The sequence below is a fragment of the Crocodylus siamensis genome, chromosome 1 (assembly GCF_052110815.1).
Source record: "Crocodylus siamensis isolate JL-2025a chromosome 1, ASM5211081v1, whole genome shotgun sequence".
In the NCBI taxonomy this organism is placed as follows: domain Eukaryota; kingdom Metazoa; phylum Chordata; order Crocodylia; family Crocodylidae; genus Crocodylus; species Crocodylus siamensis.
The window spans coordinates 111394772-111417002 of NC_143395.1; the positions used below are offsets into that span (position 1 = coordinate 111394772).

At 41.6% G+C, this 22231-nt stretch overlaps 1 protein-coding gene across 1 annotated transcript in view; it reads right to left on the minus strand.

Moving 5' to 3' along the window:
* The window catches only part of NMBR (neuromedin B receptor), a 30580-nt gene extending 18097 nt beyond the window's left edge, over nt 1-12483 (minus strand). Inside the window, exon 1 of the mRNA XM_090040555.1 lies at nt 11588-12483. Coding sequence (XP_089896681.1) covers nt 11588-12036 — 449 coding nt within the window. The 5' untranslated portion in view covers nt 12037-12483. The remainder of the gene's footprint in view (nt 1-11587) is intronic.
* Nucleotides 12484-22231: the final 9748 nt, after the last annotated feature.

Here is a 22231-nt window from a genome sequence, read left to right on the forward strand (position 1 = left end):
GGAGGCATGATGTTTGAGAAGGTACAGAAAATTCTCCCAATCCTGCCATTGTTTTAATATCTGCCAGGGGCCTTGCAGCGCTGGATAGCAGTGTTCCCCACCTTGCTGTATGAAGTTGAGATATGTACAACATACAGGAGATACCTTAAAATTGTTGGAGAAGTACCATCAACACTGTCTGTGGAAGATCGTCTGAATTCACTGGGAAGACAAATGCACCAACGTCAGTGTCCTCCTGCAAGCAAACACTATGAGCATTGAGATGATGATCTTCCAACATCAACTTCATGGGGCAGGCCATGTCATCTGGATGTCTGACTCCAGACTCCCGAAGCAAGTTTCATTCTCCCAGATCAGTCAAGCATATGATCAAGAGCAGGGAAGAGAACGTCCTCAAGGCCAACTTAAAAAAATTCAACGTCAATGCCACCTTGTGGAAAACTATTGCCTAGGACCTTCCCAAATTGAGGAAGTTTCTTGCAGGGACCTCAGTATTTGAAACCTAATGACAACAATCACAGATGGAAAAGTCGAAGTGGCAGAAACTGCATGTTGCAGACCAAATCAAGAATCCAGCACCACCCACCTCACATGGAAATACGTCTGAGCTGCAGTAGTCTGTCAGTCCCAGATAGGTCTTATCAGCCATCTTCAGAGACACAGATAAGACAATCATGGAAATTAATCAACCTCAACTGCAAGGGTTTCCTGAAGAGCAAGAAAAGGGTAGCCACTGGAGTGAGATTTATCTGAATTGTTTTTTGCTGACTCTCCATTCAATCCACTACTTTTAAACCACTACAACTATATTATAATAATGGCCTAGGGAGAAAAAAAGAACTTATTTCTATGGGTATTATTTCCTGCAGTTTTGAATTACCAAGGCATTTTTGAGGCAGAGTAGCAGATGGAAGTTTGTTCCTCTCGCATTTTCCCAAGTATGTGCCTAATACAAAGACATTTGAAGACACACCCCTTAGTGACATATTGATTACCTTTATGTAATCTACTGTATGTGCAATGGTTCTTCACCTCCTTAGGGAAGCACTCAAGAGTTACCTTGCTGATCTGCACGTGCTGGAATAAGAAAGATCGATTTCCATCTCCTAAAGGCATGACTACAGAAACAAAAGGTCAACAGCGATATCAGTTGCACAAAAGCACAAGTGACTAGAGGCAGAAACTTACAGTGCAAAAACTGTTTAATAACAGTTTACCTTTCTAAAGGTATTATTATTTCAAAGCCATGTCTTCTGTTTCCTTTCATAACGCAGCAATAGCCTATGCCTGTAATAGGCAGAATAATTAATAAGAAGCTCTTAAAAGGAAAATAACATCCTCCTGATTTTCAGAGATTTTACATGCCACAAAGTGTAATTGAGCAAACCTTGACTGAAGTTGTAGGAGCTGTGCACAGTATAACAGCTGGAATCTGCTTCCACATCCTTAACTCCTGAATAAAAAAAGGTTTGTCTTATCTAATTCTTCAGGTATTTCTATTTCCATCGACCCATCCTCTGCCCCCCTTCCAAATTGTTATTAGGTTTCTTTTCATTTGCATATTCCCCTAAAGTTTTGTATTATAGCAGCACAGAGAAATCTACAATAAACCAATATAAGCAATTCTAAGAGAAAAAATATTAAAGGCATAAAAGTGCATTTAATATCCCCAAAGGTCACACAGCTAATGTAGAAATACAGAAATTAATAGAAGTATATGTAAAAGTATTGAAAAAAACAAAACAAAACTCCAATACAATACATGGAAAGGGGTGAGTGGGGACTGGCAGAGCTCCAAGGGGGTTGGAGCACAGTGCAGCCCAGCTGCTACAGGCAGCTGGAGTCAGCTGCTTCTGGGGCTGGGGTGAGTGCCATGCCCCACACTGCACAGGGCTCCATTTGTCTGCACTCACCCCAGCCCATGATGGTGCGACCCCAGGAGCAGCTGACACCAGCTGCCTGCACCAAGGCACAGTGCAGCCCAGTAGCTGCTCCTGGGGCCACTCCATCATGGGAAGGAGTGAGTGGGACCAGCAGAGTCCTGGGGGGGTTAAGGCACAGTGCAGAACAGTGGCTATAGGCAGCTGGAGTCGGTTGCTCCCAGGACCATGTGAGTGCCACGCTCTGTGCCACCCAGGGCTCCGCTTGTCCGCACTCACCCCATTCCCTGCTGGAGTGGCCCCAGGAGCAGCTGACACCAGTTGCCTGCACCAGGGAACAGTGCAGCCCAGCTGCTACAGGCAGCTGGAGTTGGCTGCTCCCGAGGCTGGGGTGAGTCCCACTCTGTTCCCTCTGGTTTGCTGCCTTGTGGAGACCCAGAAGCATCACCCCTCCCCCCACCCCTTCCCTAGTCCCAGCCTCACTCCCTCCCTCCCTCGTCACCATGGGAACCTATCCCTATTTGTTATATTATAAAGTGGGTTTGCTTTATGCAAATGCAATTTATGCTCCATTGTCTGGGAAAGCATGTACCACATAAATCGAGGGAAGCCTGTAAATCCCATGTTCTTAACCTAAGGGATAGTGATGTTTCCTGGGAAAGACTTGTCCAGCTAAATAAGTTCATTTTACACATGGTCTCAACAAAAACATTGAACAAAAATTATTGAGAAAGTAACAATAGAACACCAAAGTTTCAGGTTGGGTGTTCTTAATAGCCATTCCACTGGTAAATTTTCATCATGATTATTTTTTTTTCTTTAAAATAGTTCACTATATTCAGTAAAGTTGTGTGAAATGATTAATACTCAAACCACATTAGAGGTTTTTGTGCTTTTAACAATGCAACAAAGAAACATTTCCAGCCTTCTCTGAAGGAAAGTGATACCATAAACCAAACGGCCTGTCTCCTGATGTTTGCCTCTATTGTTATTTAATTTTTATATGATTTGGGCTATCTCACCAAATTTGGACTTTCCTTCTGAAGAATATCCCCTAGTCCCAATCTAGTTGTCTGTCTCAAAATAATACTCTGATCCCTTTCATTTCCAGATTAGAATTAATAATTTTAATCAATTAGGTTGATTTAGGAATACCATATTTACTCAAATATAAGATGACCCTGATTATGAAATGATCCCCCAATAATCAGATCTTATATATGGAAAATTAATAAATTTGATATCATTTTCCAGGTAGAGAATCTAATTATTGGAAGTTTGGCTTGAATTTCTCCCCCCTCCCACTGCTACAGCAAGGAAAATAAATCTGGGGGATCAGGTGGTCCCTTTGCTCTCGGCTTCCCTCTAACTTCTTCCCCCTGCAGCCCCTTCCCCTTTTCCCTTCTGTCGGACCCTGCTCTCCCTGAGCCCATGGAATTGAGGGGCAAATTTGAAAGCACTGACCTTGAAATTAAATGTAGCTGTAGAATTTGTATATAGTACCTATAGATTTAGTTCATGCAGAATTGATGTGTTTGACCTTTTTTGAAACTGCTACAAGTTTTAGCACACATACTCCATACACATACTTTTAAGTAGCACTTTGGCACATACTGGGTATGTCTACATGAGATATTTACTGCAGAGCTACCTAATTATCTCTGCAGTCAATGTCTCAGTGTCTACACATGCAGCCCTGTTAGGCTGCAGGAAAACATATTAATTCTGTATTTACAAGTACTTACAAGTATTTACAAGTACTACCCTGCTGCGGAGTTTCTTACACAGCACTTTAAGCTGGGCATGAGTATACCTGGGCTGGGAGGCTGACCATCAGGGCCTCCTGCCAGCTGAGGCTGCTCTGACCCAGTTCAATATGCTGCGTACCCAGGTGCATATTCATTAATTGTATACTTACTTATATATAGCACAAACTATGCATAATATTAGTCTAAAGCCAAAGGGCTCATGATTTACCATATGTTTTATTAGGTTGAGCCTCAACAGAGTCAGTAGTACTTCAAGCCACAGTAACTACACAGCTCATCACTGCACAGTATGTGTGTGTACTCCAGATACTCCTGATGAAGGATCCTTGTGCTGTTAGCTCCCCATTCATGACTGGAACTGGATATTCTTGAGTCCTAGGATACTCCTAAAATTTATATGCAGGTGATGCACAGGGCATCCTGGTCCAACTTCACATCAGGGAGGCCAGAGCTACACTAATCGTATGCAATAGGCTAAGAGAGAGGGTGAGAGAGGGATTCTGGGTGAACTGTTTGGTAACGTTTGCCAGATATTTAAGGATGGTGAAGAAACAGAAATCATTGGAAATGGGAAAGAAAAACACAGGTCAGCTGTGGGAGTGAAGAGGAAGTCAAAATGTATGCAATGTCGTGATTCACCATGACTTGTAAAAGAGTCAGTGTGGAGGGAGACTGTGCTTAATGGGCACTATCATGTATCTTCTTTAGTGGGTGCCCTAATCTAGGTCCTGCAGTCTCTCCCTGCATTTGGCACGCAGATATGTCCTCCACAGGAGGTCTATGTTGAGCAGATTCTTTTTGGTGTTGGTTGGTGGAACCGGAGCATGCTCCATCCCCTCCATGCATTGACCTGGTATAACAGTGCTTCCAGGACCGGTGCAAAAAACAAAAAAAACAAAAAAAAAAGTCGGCTCCAGGGGGATAGTACCTGCCAAAGTAATGTATAGTAAATCTCCCACTTAGCTGTGGGAGTGGAAGGGACTTGGCTTTAAGCCCACTTTATGGAAATGGAAGACTCTTCCCTGGCTTGCCCCTGGGGCCTTATGGCTGAGGGCAAGAAAACTCAGGGGCATCTGAACCTCAAGAATCCAGCTCGCCAAAGGTTTTGGAAACATCTGAAGCCCCAGATGTGGTTGGAGGATGTTTGCCAGTAGTAGGGCCATTTATGGTTCTGGACTCATGGATTTGGAATTTGTTTTGGCTAATTTGGTCTGGAATACAGAATTTATTTATTTTTAATAAAATTGTCAGCTCAGATCAAGCGTAATTCCTATGCTTACTTAGCAGGGGAAACACCATGACTACAGAGGCGGTTTTCCTAATCGCACCTGAGGATGGCGACTCTCCTGGCATGGGAATAGTACCAACAAAAGTAATGTATTAGTTAACCTCCCACTTAGCTGCTGGAGTGGAGAGATCTTGGCTTTATGCCCACTTTTTGGAAATGGGAGACTCCTCCCTAGCTTGCTCCTGCAGCCATATGGCTGAAGGCAAGCGAAACTCAGGGGCATACAAACACCAAGTCTCCAGGTCAGGGCGTGCATGTAGGATACCCGTCAAAGGATTTGGGAACATCTGATGCCCTAGATGGTAATGGAGGATGTTTGCCAGTAGTAAGGCCACTTATAATTCTGGACTGACTTGCAGATTTGGAATTGATTCGGCCGATTTGGCTTGGACCACAGAAAATGTAAATGTATATATGTTCGTGTGTGTGTGTGTGTACACACACACATATGTGTTTTATAGTCATGCTTGTATTGAGCACATATTGCTTTTGTCAACAATTTAATGATAGACAATATATTTAATGAGGTTGACTTGTATGTGAATGTAAGATAAGGACCTTTCCCCCCACAATGCCTCATCTTATATTTAAATACGGTACTTCTGCATCTCTATGAGAAGTCCTTGACATTACCAAGTCAAAGCAGAAAAGCTTTGCACCTCAGTGTGACATCCTAGAACATGGTATCCTGTGAATATATAGGGATAAGAACATTTCTGTCCCATTTGTTCATCAAAAAGTAGTTTCTCACCTAGAAATATGGGGTTGTATATAATGCTAAACCTCGCATGTCTTTTAGAACTAAGCCAACAGGAAAGAGCATATATGGATACAGGTATCAGGATGAAACCTTGTGCTTTGTGGTTAATGCCTCTATTGAATGTTGTTGTGGGAAAGAGAAGGAGCCAGCAGGCTCCAAGGCTCCTGGGCTAAGCAGAGGGTCAGCGGCTCCAGGTCCGCAGCCCCAAGGAGCCGCGCAGAAATTCCCCTTACCCAGGTGTGTTGGGAAGGGAGGGGCTGATATTTACCCTGCCGGTACCCCGCTGGTATAAAGAAGAGGCCGGGACCGGAAAGCAGGAGCAAAACAGAACTGGAAAGAGGAGAAGGAGGTGGAGCACGCCGGTGCACACTGCAGGGAATGCTGAAGGCAATGTTGAGTGCTGGTAGGAGCCTCTGGCAGACAGCAAAGCCCCAGCGGGGTTTTGGAACCCAGTTTACTGGCCCCTGCGGGGAGTAGAACTGTTGTTTACCGGCCTGAGCTGGCTGAGCCCGGCAGGAGAAGGGTACCGTTATAACCCTAATAGAGGGGCACTATTGACTTTGGGTACCGTAGTACCGAACTGTAATAGGGGCACAGTTCAATAGTGAACTTAAGCTGTTAAAAAGGAATCTCATCAAGCCCTACAAGGGAGCTCTCCAAGAGCCAACTAAGGGGTGCTTGACCCTTTGAAGGTCAAGCTTGAGTTGGAAGGCGGCTGCAGACAGATGGAGCAGCTACACAGATCAGGGGAACCTTCTCGGTTGCTGTGTTTGTTTTGAATGACCTTTCTTTTGTGGATTATCTGGGAGGAGCTAAGGATACATGCCTGGACCAACCAGTTGGCCACCACCTGGCAGAACGGGCAAGGGTGTAGGGGTGGTGGAGCCCTCAGAAACTCGGGACCTCGTGAGACGCTGGGGAGACTCATAATTGGACTACACGCTGAGACATCTGAACCAACTCCATTAATATCAAGTCATGGCAGGAAAAACGTACATGTGTGAGACCCCAATTATAGTGGATGACACCCTAGGCAAGTGGCGAGCGGCGTCTGCTAGGTCCACTGGGGACAACGATCCCCAACAGTTGTCAATACAGTTCATGTCCTCCTTAAAGATTGTTATCTTGTGGCATCAACTAAATGTGATACAGGCTCAGTAAATTCTGTTTATCAAGCAAGTGATTGAACAAGGCCATTAGACAAGGAAGACACAGAACAGTTCCAACAGGATGCGTCTACACAAGATGCTACATCACCAAAGCAATGCGTTATGGTGACATAACACTGGCGGGCATAAACCATGATGCTGCAGCAACATCACTGCGCCAACATCACTATAATTAAAATTTCATAAAAATATGAGGCAAAGCTCTGGCTCTACTGAAGCACTAGCCAAGTTCCATTTGCAGTTCCAAGATTTCACCTATGACTCTTCCACAGCTAGGCTAATAACTGTCTCATCAGAGCAATCCCTGACTTGCTTCTGAAGAAAAAGAAAAGCATATTCTGTGTGTATGTTGTAACCTGGTCTAACTTCATTGATTCCACGGGCACAATGCACAAGGAGGACTGCATTTGACACACTGCATTTAAACTCACCCTTAAAAAGAAAATTAAATTTAGGGACAGCAACAAAATTATATCTCAGTCCAATAATAAAAAAGATGTGACTAAACAAATGAAGTATGAGCCATAAAAAGAGCCAATGGGGTTTTTAAAAACATGTTAGGCCAAATTCAGAGCTACTACAAATCAGAAAAACTTCATTTACAGAAGCTGGGTTTCTGTTTTATTATCTTAACTCAGTCAATTTGCACTTATTCTATTTGGCTTCCAGGCATATTTAATACTTCTTTTCCAGGCATTTTGTAGATACTATTGTTTCTACTTGACATCTGTACTACTCTTATAGTAATCCATGTATATGGAATGATTACTGCTTTCTTATGTTTTAAAGCTCTGGTTTATGTATAAGTATTCTGATAGGGAAATGAATATAAACTTGACCTTCACCAAAAACAAGTCAAAGGTCACTACTCAAAGGTCACAGTGTACAGTCAATGGTCAATTATGAAAACTGTACTTGTAATATTTCATTCTCAGAGACCATCACTACTGTAGCACAGGGGCTCAAGCATGTGGCCCATGGGCCAGATCTGGCCTGTGGAGCTGCTTCATCCAGCCTGCTATACTATCAATGGGCAACCAGAAGAAGGGGGGGCATGACCAGTGGAAAATGGCCTGCTAAAGAATGCAGGACCCCTGGGCCCCAGTGGATGTGGCCATCAGCAGCAAGATGGTGATCAAGGACCATCCATACACAGCTCTCCTGGCCCTGTGGTCACTTGCCCTAATGCTGCTGGTCCCACACAGCCACCACAGCCCCTGATATGCCCTCCCCACCCAACTGCCCCCATCCAAGTCACTGCTGGGCACACCACCACACCACTGTCAGTTGCACTGTCCCTACCACTATCTGCATCAGACCTGCCTCCATCTGCACTGGTCCTGCTACCACCACCCCAGGTCCAGTCTGGTTTGTGAGGAGCCCCACAGTTCAGGTGTGGACCAGGGTATGTGGTGAGTTTGACACCCATGGTGTAGCACATGGAATAGGATGTGGAAAATGTTCAGATGCTAGGATTCTATGATGACTGTTAATTACGTTATTATTTACCTCCTTTCTTTTGACAATGCCCTTTATACAAGTAGACACAATGATTTATGTAGATACACTATACATCAATTTTAGATATTTTAAACGTTGTAAAATACCATAGAGTGGGAGAAAGATTATTATTGGTGCCCATAGGGGATAGAACAAAAAGTAATGGTTTTAGGTGGCAACAAAGAAAGTTTAGGTTAGATGTTAGAAATAACTTTCTAACTCTGACAGTGGTTACACACTAGAACAGGATTAGGTAAAGAGATTAGAGAATATCAATCTTTGGGACTCCATAAGAACAGGTTATACAAACACTTGGTTGGGATAATTTAAATGGGGATGATCCTGCCTTGACCAAGGCATAGGAATAGATGACATCCTAAGATTTCTCCCATCCCAGTTTTTCTCTGATGGTATGTTTTTTAATGTTTTAACCCACTGAAGTTTAAAGGAAAACCTTTTATCCCTTTTCCATCCAAAAGCTAAAAAAAAAAAAATGAATCTCTTCTTTAAAGTATTTGCATTTTCTAGTGGAAACCTAAAGATTATCAAATTATGAATAAAAAACAGAAAACATTTTTGTTACAATTTACTGAGAAATACTTCAAAGGATAGCAGTAAAAAGAGTAGTCAAACAAAAAGAATGCATTTATTGTGCATAACATTAAATGCATATTAAACTATAAGCCCCTTTAGCACATACTGTAATCCTGCATCACATTGGCATCAGTGCCTCCTACTTAGCTTATTGTTTCTAGCCTAGAAACACACACACAAGGAGGCTTTAGAAGCCCATTAAGTTAAGACTCTAGTTGGCTTCTATGAAAGTTAAATCAGACTCCAAAGCAACAGAGACCGAATTAGAGACCTAATTAAGTCAGTGGCATCAAGGCTGGTAATTATCTACTAAACCAATACATTCTCCATAAAAGAAAACAAAATCTATGGAAAAAAGGAAGAAAATGAACCATGAAATAATATGTTTGGCTTTCACTTTTCTGAAATTCATAAAATAGCACAAACCTCTAAAATGTTGAAGGAATACACCTGTGAAGAAATTATATTTGTATGGTGGAGTTACAAGGGCATAAGCTGTTTTCCAGGTCATGAAACACTGACTTAAAAATAGTCTTCATCAATTCAGTATTTTTACTGCTTATATCTTCATTAGTTTTAGAGAAGAAATACACAATTGTACATACAATACAAAAATAATCAAACACCAAAAAAGCTGTTGAAAGTAAAATAACTGAGTAGATCCTGACCCACTACACTACCACTGCCTCCCTTCACTCATGTATCTCTGAAGTTTTGACATCCCTCTCAGAAAAATTCCTCCCATATCAAATAGCATGTTGTGATTATACTTTTAAAAGAAATATCACATGTAGCAAAATGCAATTTTCTTGCATGTCCATGCTTTATACAGTTGAGGGCAATTTGAGATAAATTATTGAACTGATATGATTAGAAACTTGCAAGTTTTGTTTTATATTGTAGCAAAAAAGTATAGTATATTGATATGCTGTGAAGACTTCATACAAAAATAAACACACATATATAGAGAGAGATATAGATGTATCTATAGATATAGATATATATGTATATATGTGTGTGTAAATACATATATATATATAGACATCTCTTTCTCCTTCTCTCTCTATAGATAGATAGATAGATAGATAGATAGATCTATATAAATATATATATAGAACTAATCCAAAAGCTAGCAAAAGCAAATTAACTTTAGAGGATTTTGAAACAAGTTCTTAGAAGGAATCAAGTTTGCTAGGAAGGTGGCAAACCTGAAGACCTGAAATAAGTACCCCAAAGATACAATTTTTACAGGGTTTTTTAAAACCTCCTACTAACATTCAAGGTATATTTTCAAACACAAATCTTTTTAAACATTATACATTCAAAGCCAAAATACTCAGATAAAACTCCTGTAGAAGTCAACAAGAGCGTTACCTTGTGGAATTCAGGGATGTTTATGTGTAGCTGAAGAAAAAGGTCAGAAAGAGGAACGAAGAAAGGTTGGGGGGGTGAGGGGGAGAGTTCATGCAAATTTAAAAGAAACTGAGAATCATTTTTGCAATACTTTGTCTTGTAAGGTTCAGAGTCTGATGCTGTCACTTTTTACACCTGGACTAAGACCTTTAAATCCGTTAAGAGAAAAGGCTGCAGGGCTGAAAACTTTAAATACAAGCAAGTCTTGAAGGTTTTGTTTATATGGTGACTGGGATGGTGGTGGGATGGAAGTGAAGCTGAAAAGGGCATGGCTGCTTTCTAGAAACAGTTTAGGGGAAACTGTCCACCAATATGACAAAACAAAGAATGGGCATTCCTATAGGAAGAGACTAGTTCTGGTAGTAGTTTCTGGCAGCTTGCTGCTGCAGAGCAAAAATACTACGTTTAAAACGCATTTATACGCACACAGGCACACCAAGCAGTCTCTACCTTGCTAGAAATTCTTTAAACTAAAATGAAACTCTCTCTAAATATGTCCATGATAGATTCATTCCTAAAAAAATGAAATGTGACAGATCCATGACATCTGGCAGATTCATTTCTGAAAGCGGATGGCTTGTTCCTTAAACTCTTGCAACAAAATGTACCTGGGTCACTTTGGGGACTTCAAGTCTTGGAAGTGATGCTTCACTCTTATGTGGCTGTCCATAGTAGTAAAAAAAAGAAGTGGGATATGGACACTACAAGTTCTATGGAAATTAATAAGCCCTACCAGGATTAGCACTTCCGTTGCATGGTTTCCTATCAGGGGAACAGCAATAGGAAAGTGTGCGGCTATAAATGAAAGAGAAACATTGGGGGAGTGAAGCACTGGGAATTGCAATAGGACCACCTGGGCTGTGAGCTGTTAAACAAATGAGTGGTTTATGCGGCTTATTTCTGGGGGCTTCAGTTACTCATAACCAAGGATCCTGGTTTTGTCTGATTTTTGAAAAGTCCCCAATTTTCAATTAAAAAAGTAACCCCAAATCCACATTTTTATGGGATTTCAATGGAACACTATTAATATGCATACATACATACATATATTAGTGGTGTTTCATTAAAATCTCAGAAAAATGTGGTTTGGGGGTTAATTTTTTTAATTGAAAATTGGGGAGTTCTTTAAATCACAGAAAACCAGGATCCCTGCTCATAACACTTGTTTCTCTCTCTCTCTATCTCTCTCTCTCTCACACACACGCACCTCTTACCTGTCTGCGCTCAGGGCGGTGAGCGTGAAGACAGACACTCCCACCGAGGTGAGCTGGATGGCCGGGATGAGCTTGCAGCCTACCTCCCCGAACATCCACTCCTCCAAGAAGTAGCGGGAGGCGTCCACGGGCACGCAGGTCACCAGCAGCAAGAGGTCTCCGGCAGCCAGGCTGGAGATGAAGATGTTGGGCACGGTCCTCATTGCACTGTTGGTGATGAAGACCTTCATCAGCGTGATGTTGCCCAGCAAGCCCACGGTGATGATGAGCAGGTAAAGCGAAGGGATCACACAGCGGATGATGAACACGGCAGCTTGGGGGTTAGGAGGCAGGAGGTCCGCTTCCAGCTCCCCCGGCACCCCGGCGTGGCTGGCATTGCCTGCAGAGGGCTGCGTGCTCAGGTTGGCGAGGGGCTCCGCAGGCATCCTCCCAGCCCCGGGGGATCTCATGGGGGGGGGGGGGCGGGAGAAGCACTCTCAGCCTATCTGTCCTTCCAAGTTTTCCCCCACAAAAGCAGCTACGGGGAGGACTTGCCTGCAGTCACATCGAGCTCCCTTCACCTCTCTGCTGTTTTCCAGAGCAGTGCCTACCCCCTGAGCAGCGAGGAGAAGGTGGGAAATGAATGATCTCCACAACGCAGCCCCCTGCTTGCCTCCCTCGCCGTTCTTCGGGATGCTCGGCGATGTCTTTCCTCGCTGCTGGTCAATGGGCTGAGTGCAATAACTTTATAGCCGGGTCTCGCCTCCCGCCCTCTGGCAGGGGATGCAAAGCTTTCCAAACTCCGCTGGTTCCCTCCAGCAGCGGTGATGCTGCCTTGCCTCTCCCAATAGCCTGCCCACAGGCTTGGGTGGTTTCCAGCGTCTTTCTCCGACGTGTTTCAGGTTGTTTCTGGCAGACTCCAGCAGGGAAGGGGAACGCAAGCCCTTTTCTCCCTTAGTCCTTTTCATTTATTCAGTCTCCCAGATCCGCCTCTGCTGGGAGGAGTTCCCCAGCCCCCTGGTACAAATGTCTGAAGTTTGGGCTGCTGTGGCTGGGAGGGGCTCTTCAGTTCCGGGGGATGGGCGAGGGAGGACACTGCGTTGCGTCTCACGCCGGCTGGAGAAGCTGTATTGACTGGATCCCCGAGGGATCCTAGCCAAACTGCTGCTCCAGCTCCAGGTCTGAGAAGGCGGGAATGCACCAGCCTCAGTCCAAGGCTGGGAAGGAAAGCTGGAGCTCGGGACGCGGAGGTAACAGGCTCTGCGGAAAGTTGCTGAGTCCTGACTTGCTGTAGCAACTTGTTGGAGCTTCAAATGAAGCCCCTACCTGGCCCCCGCCGGCGCAGGCATTTTCATAAGCCGGGCGGTTCTGTGTCAAGACAAGGAGCTACCCCAGCCCGGTCCAGGAGCTGTCCAGCCTCTAGTGCTGAAATCATACAGGCTCTCCATAGGGACCCGACTCGTTTCAGTCCCGGGTGGATAAATTCTATTGCAACCACATAGTTTTAAAGCGGGGTATAGAAGTGTGGAGGGAGTGAGAGGAGGGACCTATATGCAATCATCTTATCTATTGATGGTTGCTTTCATGAGTGTTGACCCAGGTATCTGGATGTGTTTTGCCTTTAGGGGTGTGTGTGTGTGTGTGTGTGTGTGCGTGCGCGTATGCGTGTGTGCGTGTATGCGTCTGTGTGTAGTGTCCTATGCTGGGTTTTTGGTTGTAGCTGGTTGGTCTAAGGGCATATGCAGGCAAGGTTCCTTGAGCAGATGTGATATATCTTTTATTAGACCAACTGAGTAGTTGTGGGGGAAAGTTTCTTTGCAAGCTTTTGGGAGCGATCTCCCTTCTTCAGACTTTGGGACTCTCTGCTGGTCGGAGACTCCAAGCTTTAGGTCTCTTCTCAAATTCCTTTGACTAAGGGGAGCAGGAAAATAGGAAAGGTTTCTGAGAGGTAGCCTTGCTTTCATATGGAGATAGCAAATTCAAGTACGTTGTAAGTGGTGTTTGTCACTGTGCAATGCAACAACAGAATGGTTTCTTCTACAACTAAGGAAAATTCTTGAGGACTTTTTGTCCAATACTATAGGCTGCATGCAAGTTCTTAAACCCCAGCTGGAGTGTATTATGGGTACCTTTAGCATAAAAAAAACCCATGCATTTGTTTTCCTGAAGGCACCATTCCTTTACAGTATATTTCATGAGCATATATTATGAAGGAACCACACCTGGAAGCAACTGTGGTTTTCTGCATGAAGAGCTTGAACATGGCAAAGAGATAAACACAGAGAAACTGTTTAAGTGGAGTCAGAAACTTAGAAATTTAATATCCTCAGAAAAAGTCACTCATCTATGAGATCAGGTTTACCCTACTGGTACCATATACCCCAGAAAGCAAATGACCTCGTAAGAGAAAAGTTGGGTTTTTTTAAAAGAAATCTTTATATTCATAATTTTACAAATGAATATCAATTATGTTTTTCAGGAGTTCCACTGCATAACACTGTTTAGGAAATATATATATAATTCTTCTAACCTCTCTTCGAATACACGTTTTATTGCAGAAATGTAGATTAGTGATTCATGCAATGTAGATGGCTGCCAGTAATATTGTACAATAACATCCTACCGAAAGCATCCTGTGCTAATACTCAGAAACATCCGACATGCAAATTGAGTGTTTACCACTAGGCGGCTGCTAGAAAATCTCACAGCTCTTTTGGAAAACGTACACTTACGTGTTTGCACACTTAGGCAAATTAAACGGTAGGTGCTTTGGAAAGCATGGCCTTGCCTTGAGTAGTCCTCAAAATTTCTAGAAGATTACACTTCACTGCATTTATTCTGGTATAATTCATTGTTCACAATTGCTGACAATAGGTTCCCTTTAGAGTTTTCTGCCCCATATTCCAGGCTACAGGGTGTCTACTTATCGATATGTGCATTTAACCCTCGCCAAATCAACTTAGTCGTAACATCAGACATGGTTTCCATAGCTACTTCTTTGAAAAGGACTCACGTTTCCAGATAATAAATAAGACTCGAGTTGGGGTGACGGTTTACAAGAATAATTTTATTTCACAATGCTTCGCAATTGGTTGCATGGATAATCACGTGTCACGATGAGAGCGGAGCTTAAGTGGAAGTTAATTTATTGCACAAGAGCATGGGCACATTCGAAAGCTTGAGTTTCCATGCCCCATGCAAATTAAAGGAGATGATATTTATTCTTCCGACTGACGAGGGCATTTTCCAACACATTTCAATGATTTAGAAACATGGGTTTGGGCTCCAAAATCACACAGGCGCTTTTGAGAATCATTTACTAAGAGCCAGGCTTTAATTCACTTCTTTATACTTAAGTTATATTTTCAACACTCAGCACAGGAATGAATGTACTTTTGGTGTCGTTATCTCTACCCTGCAGCCTGCGCTGCGAACAGGAAGATAGATCTTTTTTCCAATGTCATTCAAAGGATAAATACATAGACCACAAAGAGCAAATAAATTCCTTGGGGGAAGGGGAGGAAAGCAGACATAGAATTCAGGTTCCGATGCTTAAACTGCTTAACAAGCATTTGGCGAATAAGAGAGTTAATCCATGTCTTCTTGATGTTGTTGTTTATGTTGGATCACAGCCTAGAGGCATTCAAGAGAAATGGCTAAAGCGGTGTTGAGAGCAAAAAGCTTGCAACAGGTTTGTAACACCAGCAAGAGAGAAAAAAAAAAACACGGAGGGGTTGAAAAAGAGCCAGCCCATTTTCCATTAGTACAGGAATACGTATATATGGGGGTGAAAAATCACAGGGCAGTGAATTTGAAGACACTTAATATGCTTTACCGCTCCCCACAGAGGAAAAGGCAAAACCTACCATTCATTAAGCCAACAATCCCTATTACACAACTAAATAATAAATCAGTGTGGGAATGAGGGTCCCATACTGGCTCCACGCATCTCACAAGCGCCATCTAGCGAGAGCTGGTCAACAAAGAGAAGCTTTACTTCCTTCGTATTTGTTTTGTTCAGTGCTTAAGCAACAGGCCCTTGTGCGTATCAATAGATTATCCCAGGCTTAGAGCCTACAGGAGATTTGGGTGCTTAAATGCATGATGGCTATTCTATCACTAAAGATAAATGATGAAAATATTATTTAATCATATTTTCCTGGTATACTTAAATGTTCTTCCACATCATTTGATGAATAACTGTGAAAGATATCCTTTTCTCAGTTGTAAATATGAACACTAATGGTGCACATAGATGCATGTAAAAGCATCTAGAAAAATGGATTTAGAAAGATGGATCTCTTGAGGTAAGAAAAATAATAGAAACCTGTCAGAAAAAGACACAAAGGATTAATAGAAAAGCTAAATGGAATTAAACAATTCTGTATGTTCTGAAAGATATATGATCTATAAAATCACTTGACACAAAAATGATCAAAGCAATTTCAGTTTAACTATGCTGTGCATTTTCTCAGGAATGAACTGAAGTGTTTAAAAGATGGTGATGCAAATAATATTGCTTGTTTTATATCCCTGTAATCACTTCAATATAGAACTCAGTTCCAAATAATATGCAGCAGAAAAAAAACATTGACTATAAAAGGGATTTTCTGATAGACAAAAAGACACCTGGCTTCTGTATTCTAAATATATTTGGAGCAGAAATGAAGCTGCAAGGTGCCAGCCAAATGAGAAGACCAAACTAGTCAAGCTGTTTCTGTTATATTCAAAGGGGTAAGGACTGTTTAGATAAGAAATGGTAATATTTAAAGATTAATAACTGATTTACAGATAAAAGAGATAATTGTTAAAAATTAATAATCATTTGGTCTAAACACTCTATTGTCAGAGTAATTATTGCAGAGTTCTTGGAAGCATACAGGATTGTTGGAGGTATTTTTGTCTACATTAAAATAGATTATATTCCCAACTCACAAATGTGCCAAGGGATTGTTCAGGATGTGTCCTGGAGTGAGTGGATTATCCTGACTTCATAGATAGTGGACTTGGATTTGGTAAGGAAATTAGAGCTCCATAGAGTAGACAGATAAATCGCTGTATTTTGGACACCAGGATCACAGTTCAGGAGAGGAACGAAAAACCTGGGTGTACTAGTGACCAACGTGATGCAGCCATGATGAAGGCAAATGTCATTCAAGATATATCAGGTAATAAGGCATATCTTACCAGTTGTGATAAGGAAGTAGCACTATCACTGTGCAAGGCACCATCTGAAACATCTTATACAGTTTTGTTACTGAGGTTCAAGAAAAAAATAGTTCATATTAAAACAGAGAAAGGGCTCCTAGAGGACTGGGGATCCTGTTATATGAGAACAGGTTCAACAAGCCTGGCCTGTTTGGAGTAGCAGATCACAAAATAAGTTTCTTTATCCTGTTCAGAATGAATCTGCAGGCCTAAATCAGCACAAGTGATGGTGCTGCAATGATGACTTTGCAGGAGGCCTGACTCTACTAGTGAGGATGGTAAATAAGAGCTGACTTTTGCAGGGATACCCAATCAGAGCAGCAGCACCAGAAAAAATAAAGTCGGATTTCATAGGGCCACACTGGGCAGGGGTCCCAGAGCTGAATTCACAGTACCTACCTCTCCAGTGAATAGAAGCAGGTATCACAGAACTGGACCATGCAGCTGCAATATGATTAAACATTTCACTCTGAGCTGAAGAAAATTGGCAGAGAAGAGCTAGCCCTGGAATCAAACCTATAAATCAAGGTACAAATGGGCAGTTTGTGAAGGGACTGAAAGTTCTGGATCTCCATAAGCCAGACAGCTTGTAATTGCAACTATGAAGTTGACCAAACTCCTGATTTAGGTTTTAGAATCATGGAAAAGTAGGGTGGGAAGGGATCTCAGGAAGTCATCTAGTCCAACCGCTTGCTCAAGGCAGAAACATCACTGTCTAAACTGTCCCGTGCAAGACCTTATCTAACCTATTCCTAAAACTAAACAATCAACCCTATTGCACAACTACAAGGCACAAGGGTTTTTTAATGTAAATGTATCTCAAATATGCACATTTCTTTTGGTTGCTTTTCCTTTTTCTTCAAATGAAAAATCATTTTTGTGGCTCCATTTTTCAGAATCCTGTTGGGCACCTACAAAATGGGAAAAAACACCTGCAAACAAACCAGGTTTAGGAGTGAAAGTGGGTTCTGGTCTCTCCTCCAAGGATTGTTTATGCATTTTTGTAGTTTAAGTTAAACAGTCATTGGCCAAAAAATATAGAAGCCTTGAAGGAGAGAGTGGAATCCAAGACTCTGACCTCGAACCTGAGTATCTAAGCACTGCCTAAGCCAGAGATATCCAACCTTTTTGCCTCCTGGTCCCTCTGTGAATCAGACCTACCCAGTGGGCCCAATCCAGCATGTGGGGCAGGTATAGTGGAGCCCAATCTGGCCACATGCATAGGGTGGGGGCAGCCCAACCCTGCTTCAGACATATGTGGGGAGGAAGCATGGCCTGGCCCCAACTCAGCCATGTGGGGGTTGGGAAGGGGACATGTGGGCAGGGGAAGGGGAGTGGTTCAGCCCCAATCTGGCTACATGGGGGTTGGGAATGTGGCAGCAAGGGATGAGATAGTTGGATGCCCTGGCTCCATGAGCCAGATTTGGCCCATGGCCTGGGGGTTGAGCACCTGTGGGCTAAGCTATAGAGCCAGGCGGTCTCTCACAGTTTCTATTTCTGGCCTGATGAGCATTGCATTCCTTTCTTCACCATGGCCCATAGCTCTAGGTGTTTAGGACATCTTCCTGGGAGGTGAAGCTGTGTTTTGTACCAGCACAGCCTGTGGAGAACCTATCATGTTCTGCATAAGTGTCCTAATTTGAAGATATTTATAAGTAAGGCAGGGATAGTGGCACCTTCTTCTGGCTGTGTTTTTAAAAATAAAGCAGCCATGACTGCATTTTGTGAGAATCCCTATGCTGAGTGTTAAGGCATGCTCTGAGAATACTTTCTGTATTAGGCCCTTCATGGGATTTGGCATGACTGACTGCTTCCAAGACCCCCGTGATACTTAGGTGGGAGCTAGATGCTTAGCTACTAAGGGCAGTTCTGGGCTTGCTGGGTTAAGTTGTCTGTACTTAGTGAGTTTAGGTCCCTCCATAGTTAGGCAAATGCTGAGCAAGGGGATCATTCTGTGCCTAAAGCTCAAATATATTCTCCTTTATGTAAACTGAGGCCCTGCTAGTCATTCAAATTAAAGCTGGGTAAAAACCAGCTATAGAGTTATTACACATTTTCAAGCACTAACTGTATAGCTCATTTGTACTTTTTATATCTGGAGAGTCAGTTTTATTGTGTAATTATTTTGCACCTGTGGCCGGTCCTACTTTGTACGTGTGGCCATGTAACAAGGTGCAGGGTTCAGTGGCAGGGGCCCAGACGCAGAGGACTAAAGGTTAATATTCTGCCTTCCTAGGAGCACTAGGCCAGCTGCCAGGGCTGATAGACTGGCCCTGGAGGAAGTTAAAATCTCCCAAAGAGATGATGTTGGGGACAAGGGAAGCTGAGAAGAAAGGCAACATTGCAACACTATGGTGAAGTCCTTGTCCTGGATAGGAGAGGCAGGGGGTGATTTTGTTGCTATCTTGTTATCCTGTTTAGTTTGAGGTAGGAAGGCTGGGTCCTGGGATGGTATAAAGGAGGTACAATCCACTAAAGACCAGTCTAAGTTTATTTTGTGATTAACCAATGAATTTCATAACATATGTAACATATAGCAGAGGCCTGACTCTTTTTCTGGATTTGGCCTCAAATGAAGATGAACACAGTAGCAGTACCCTAAATCCCTCCTAGGCATAGCAGAAAACCAACAGAAAACTGATGTTTGCTGGAAAACATAAATTCTTATTATAGACCTAATGCAATGCCATTTCAATAAACACAGGTCCTTCCATTAAGATCAGCTAGGTCAGGGCTTTTTAGCAACCTACACAAAATCACTTCTTAAGTTCATTCCAATTGTATTCACAAATGTTCTCACAGTAAAAGCTGAGCAACCCTGGCAAGCTAGGTTTTCATTTCTCTTGCTCTCTCTTTTTCTCATAAAACAAACACATAGTAGTTTTCTTGAGAAAATATTTTGATATTAGAGATGATGCACAACTTGTGAAGTTTGATTGTTTAAGCTATAATAGATAGCTATCATTACAATAATAGATAGTCGATTCTAAGACATGTGCCGTGCAGTATTATTTTGCATTCTGGATCTCTTTATGTAAAATATATTTTCATTGTGGGATCTCTATTTCCATTAAAATTAAATATATTATGGCCTGGTGTAATGACTATTGGGTATTAAGTCTAATGTTAACGTAGGGACAAATAGTCATCATCTGCAAAAAAAGCTATTAAAACCCATTAAAGGATAGATTTCTGTAAAAGGATGGTTTTCATTATATTAAAGGATAGATTTTATGTTACAAAAAGGCATACTTCAGTTTCCCTACTGTGGCTTTTTAAGCATCTCTATCTAAATATATCATTAATACTACAGAAACATATTTCTTGAGGACACTAAAAATGGGTTTTTACTGACAACATATATTCTAAAGGGAGTATATATGAATATAAAAGTATTAATGATATTAAAGGGTAATCTAGCATGTTCAGATAATTCTATAAGGTGGATGTATGAGCATTAAAATTTTGTTATATGCATGAGCATCAAACTCTACCTGCATTTTTGTGCAGAAAACTGATGGTTTTTTATATATTTTAAAAAGATACATAGCTCACTTAAAGTTTAATATTTGATCAGAAAAGTTCAGCATTTTATCCAAAAATACATAAAGCAGTGAGGTATGCTTATTTTTCAGCTCATGCATCTGAATTACATGTGAGTTATTGTTATGCCCAACATGACCATACAACTTAAAATATATATATATATCCCCAAATATTGACACTATTACTACAACTTCACATGCAAATCAACGCAAAAAGTTAAACTTTAGTATACATAGGGCTTAAATAAGGCTAATACTCATCAGATGCCAGTTGGGGGGCAGATTTTTTTCCCAACAGACCACTGAGATTCTTTATAAAGGTGATACCAATTCAGTACCTTGAAAGGTCTTTGAATGACTATTCACAGCACAAAGCATACAGAAAATTGGAGATCTAAATAGCCGTGATCCTTCTATCATGTATGCCTCTTTTTGTTCCATCCCTCATACTCTTTTTGAAGTGAAAATAGGTTTTGGAATAGGTGCAATCCCTCTCCACACATGATTTATCTCATTATTTCTGCAGCTCAGAGAAAAGGGAGTAGTAGTTCTGCTATTCTTAAGATAGTTGAGCAGAAGATTTGTAGCAGGGAATTTGCTATGCTCTTTGATAAAGAAAAACTGTTATCAGAGTTCTCCAACATTTTAGAAGTTCAAGCCCTACCTCACTACAATTTCTGGAAAGAAAAACAAACTGGATAAAAGTAGTTCACTCAGCGAAAGACCCTAGAAGAGGCAGGAAGCTATCAGTCAAGAAGGCCTCAGACAGTGTGGAAGATGATCACATGGGATTTCATGGGTACATTTTACTTTCCTATGAACAAATTCTGAAACCAACATAAAAAAGGCTGGAAAACACAAATCCAGGACATGAAAATTGTTGAGTGCTACCAGCTAGGAGCTACTAATGGAATTAGAGTTACAGGAAAAGGAAGGAGAAGGAAACCTGAAAGTTGAACAGCATGTGCAAGAAAGTGATAAAAGTAACCTATGGGGATAACATATGTAGAGCAGAGTGAAACATAGCATCATGCAAGCCATGCAAACAGAAGAGAGAAACAAGACAGCAGGAATGTATGAGGATGTAAGTAGGATACTACAAAGTAGGAAAGGGATGGAGTGTAATAGGAGAAACAATTATAAACAAAGAAGACAAGCTTCTCTGGGAAAATTAAGTTTCTGCTGGAGAAAGCATGTGGAAAGATCAGGAAATGACACAGCAATGAATTGTAGTGTTTTTTTAGTGACAGGTGGACTATAAAGTTGGCAAAGGTATGGAGTTAGAATTTTTTTCAAGGTTGTAAGGAGAATATGGATTCAAGAGTAAAATGGGATGGGATAACTCAGAAAGGGGATAAGAGCACTGCTATTTTGGGTCACATAGCATCTTGCCCTAAAACTCTCCTTGTCATTTGCTCTTCAAAACTCACTCTGATATATTTGAATATGAAATCTTGTGTTATCACTATATTTACCATTGTGAGCTGGTCAAAACATGTCCTTCATGCATTTAGGTATTATTCAAATAATAAATAGTTATTGTTTCACTGAATATATAATCTTATAACTAAAGCTTTGTAAGGTGTATGATTTCTGCTTTGTTTTTCAGAAGTGCCTCCTACATTTAAATTATCTACTAACAACAGACCATTAAAAACAATAAATGCTTTATTTAAAATTACAGCAATCTATTAGTCGTCTTCATGGAAACAAGTGTCAGGGCTTTGCAAATTTTCACTCTGCTTTAGAAGTCTTTTTTGTAGCCATCCATAATGGTAATAAATACCACCCAAATAAAATTTATATTGAACAAGAGACTTGATGGATCATCTGCTCTGTAAACTAAAAATATTAAGATTCAATCTTGAATCAGAAAAGAAGGGAGCTGCACATTCTTTCCACACATTCATAA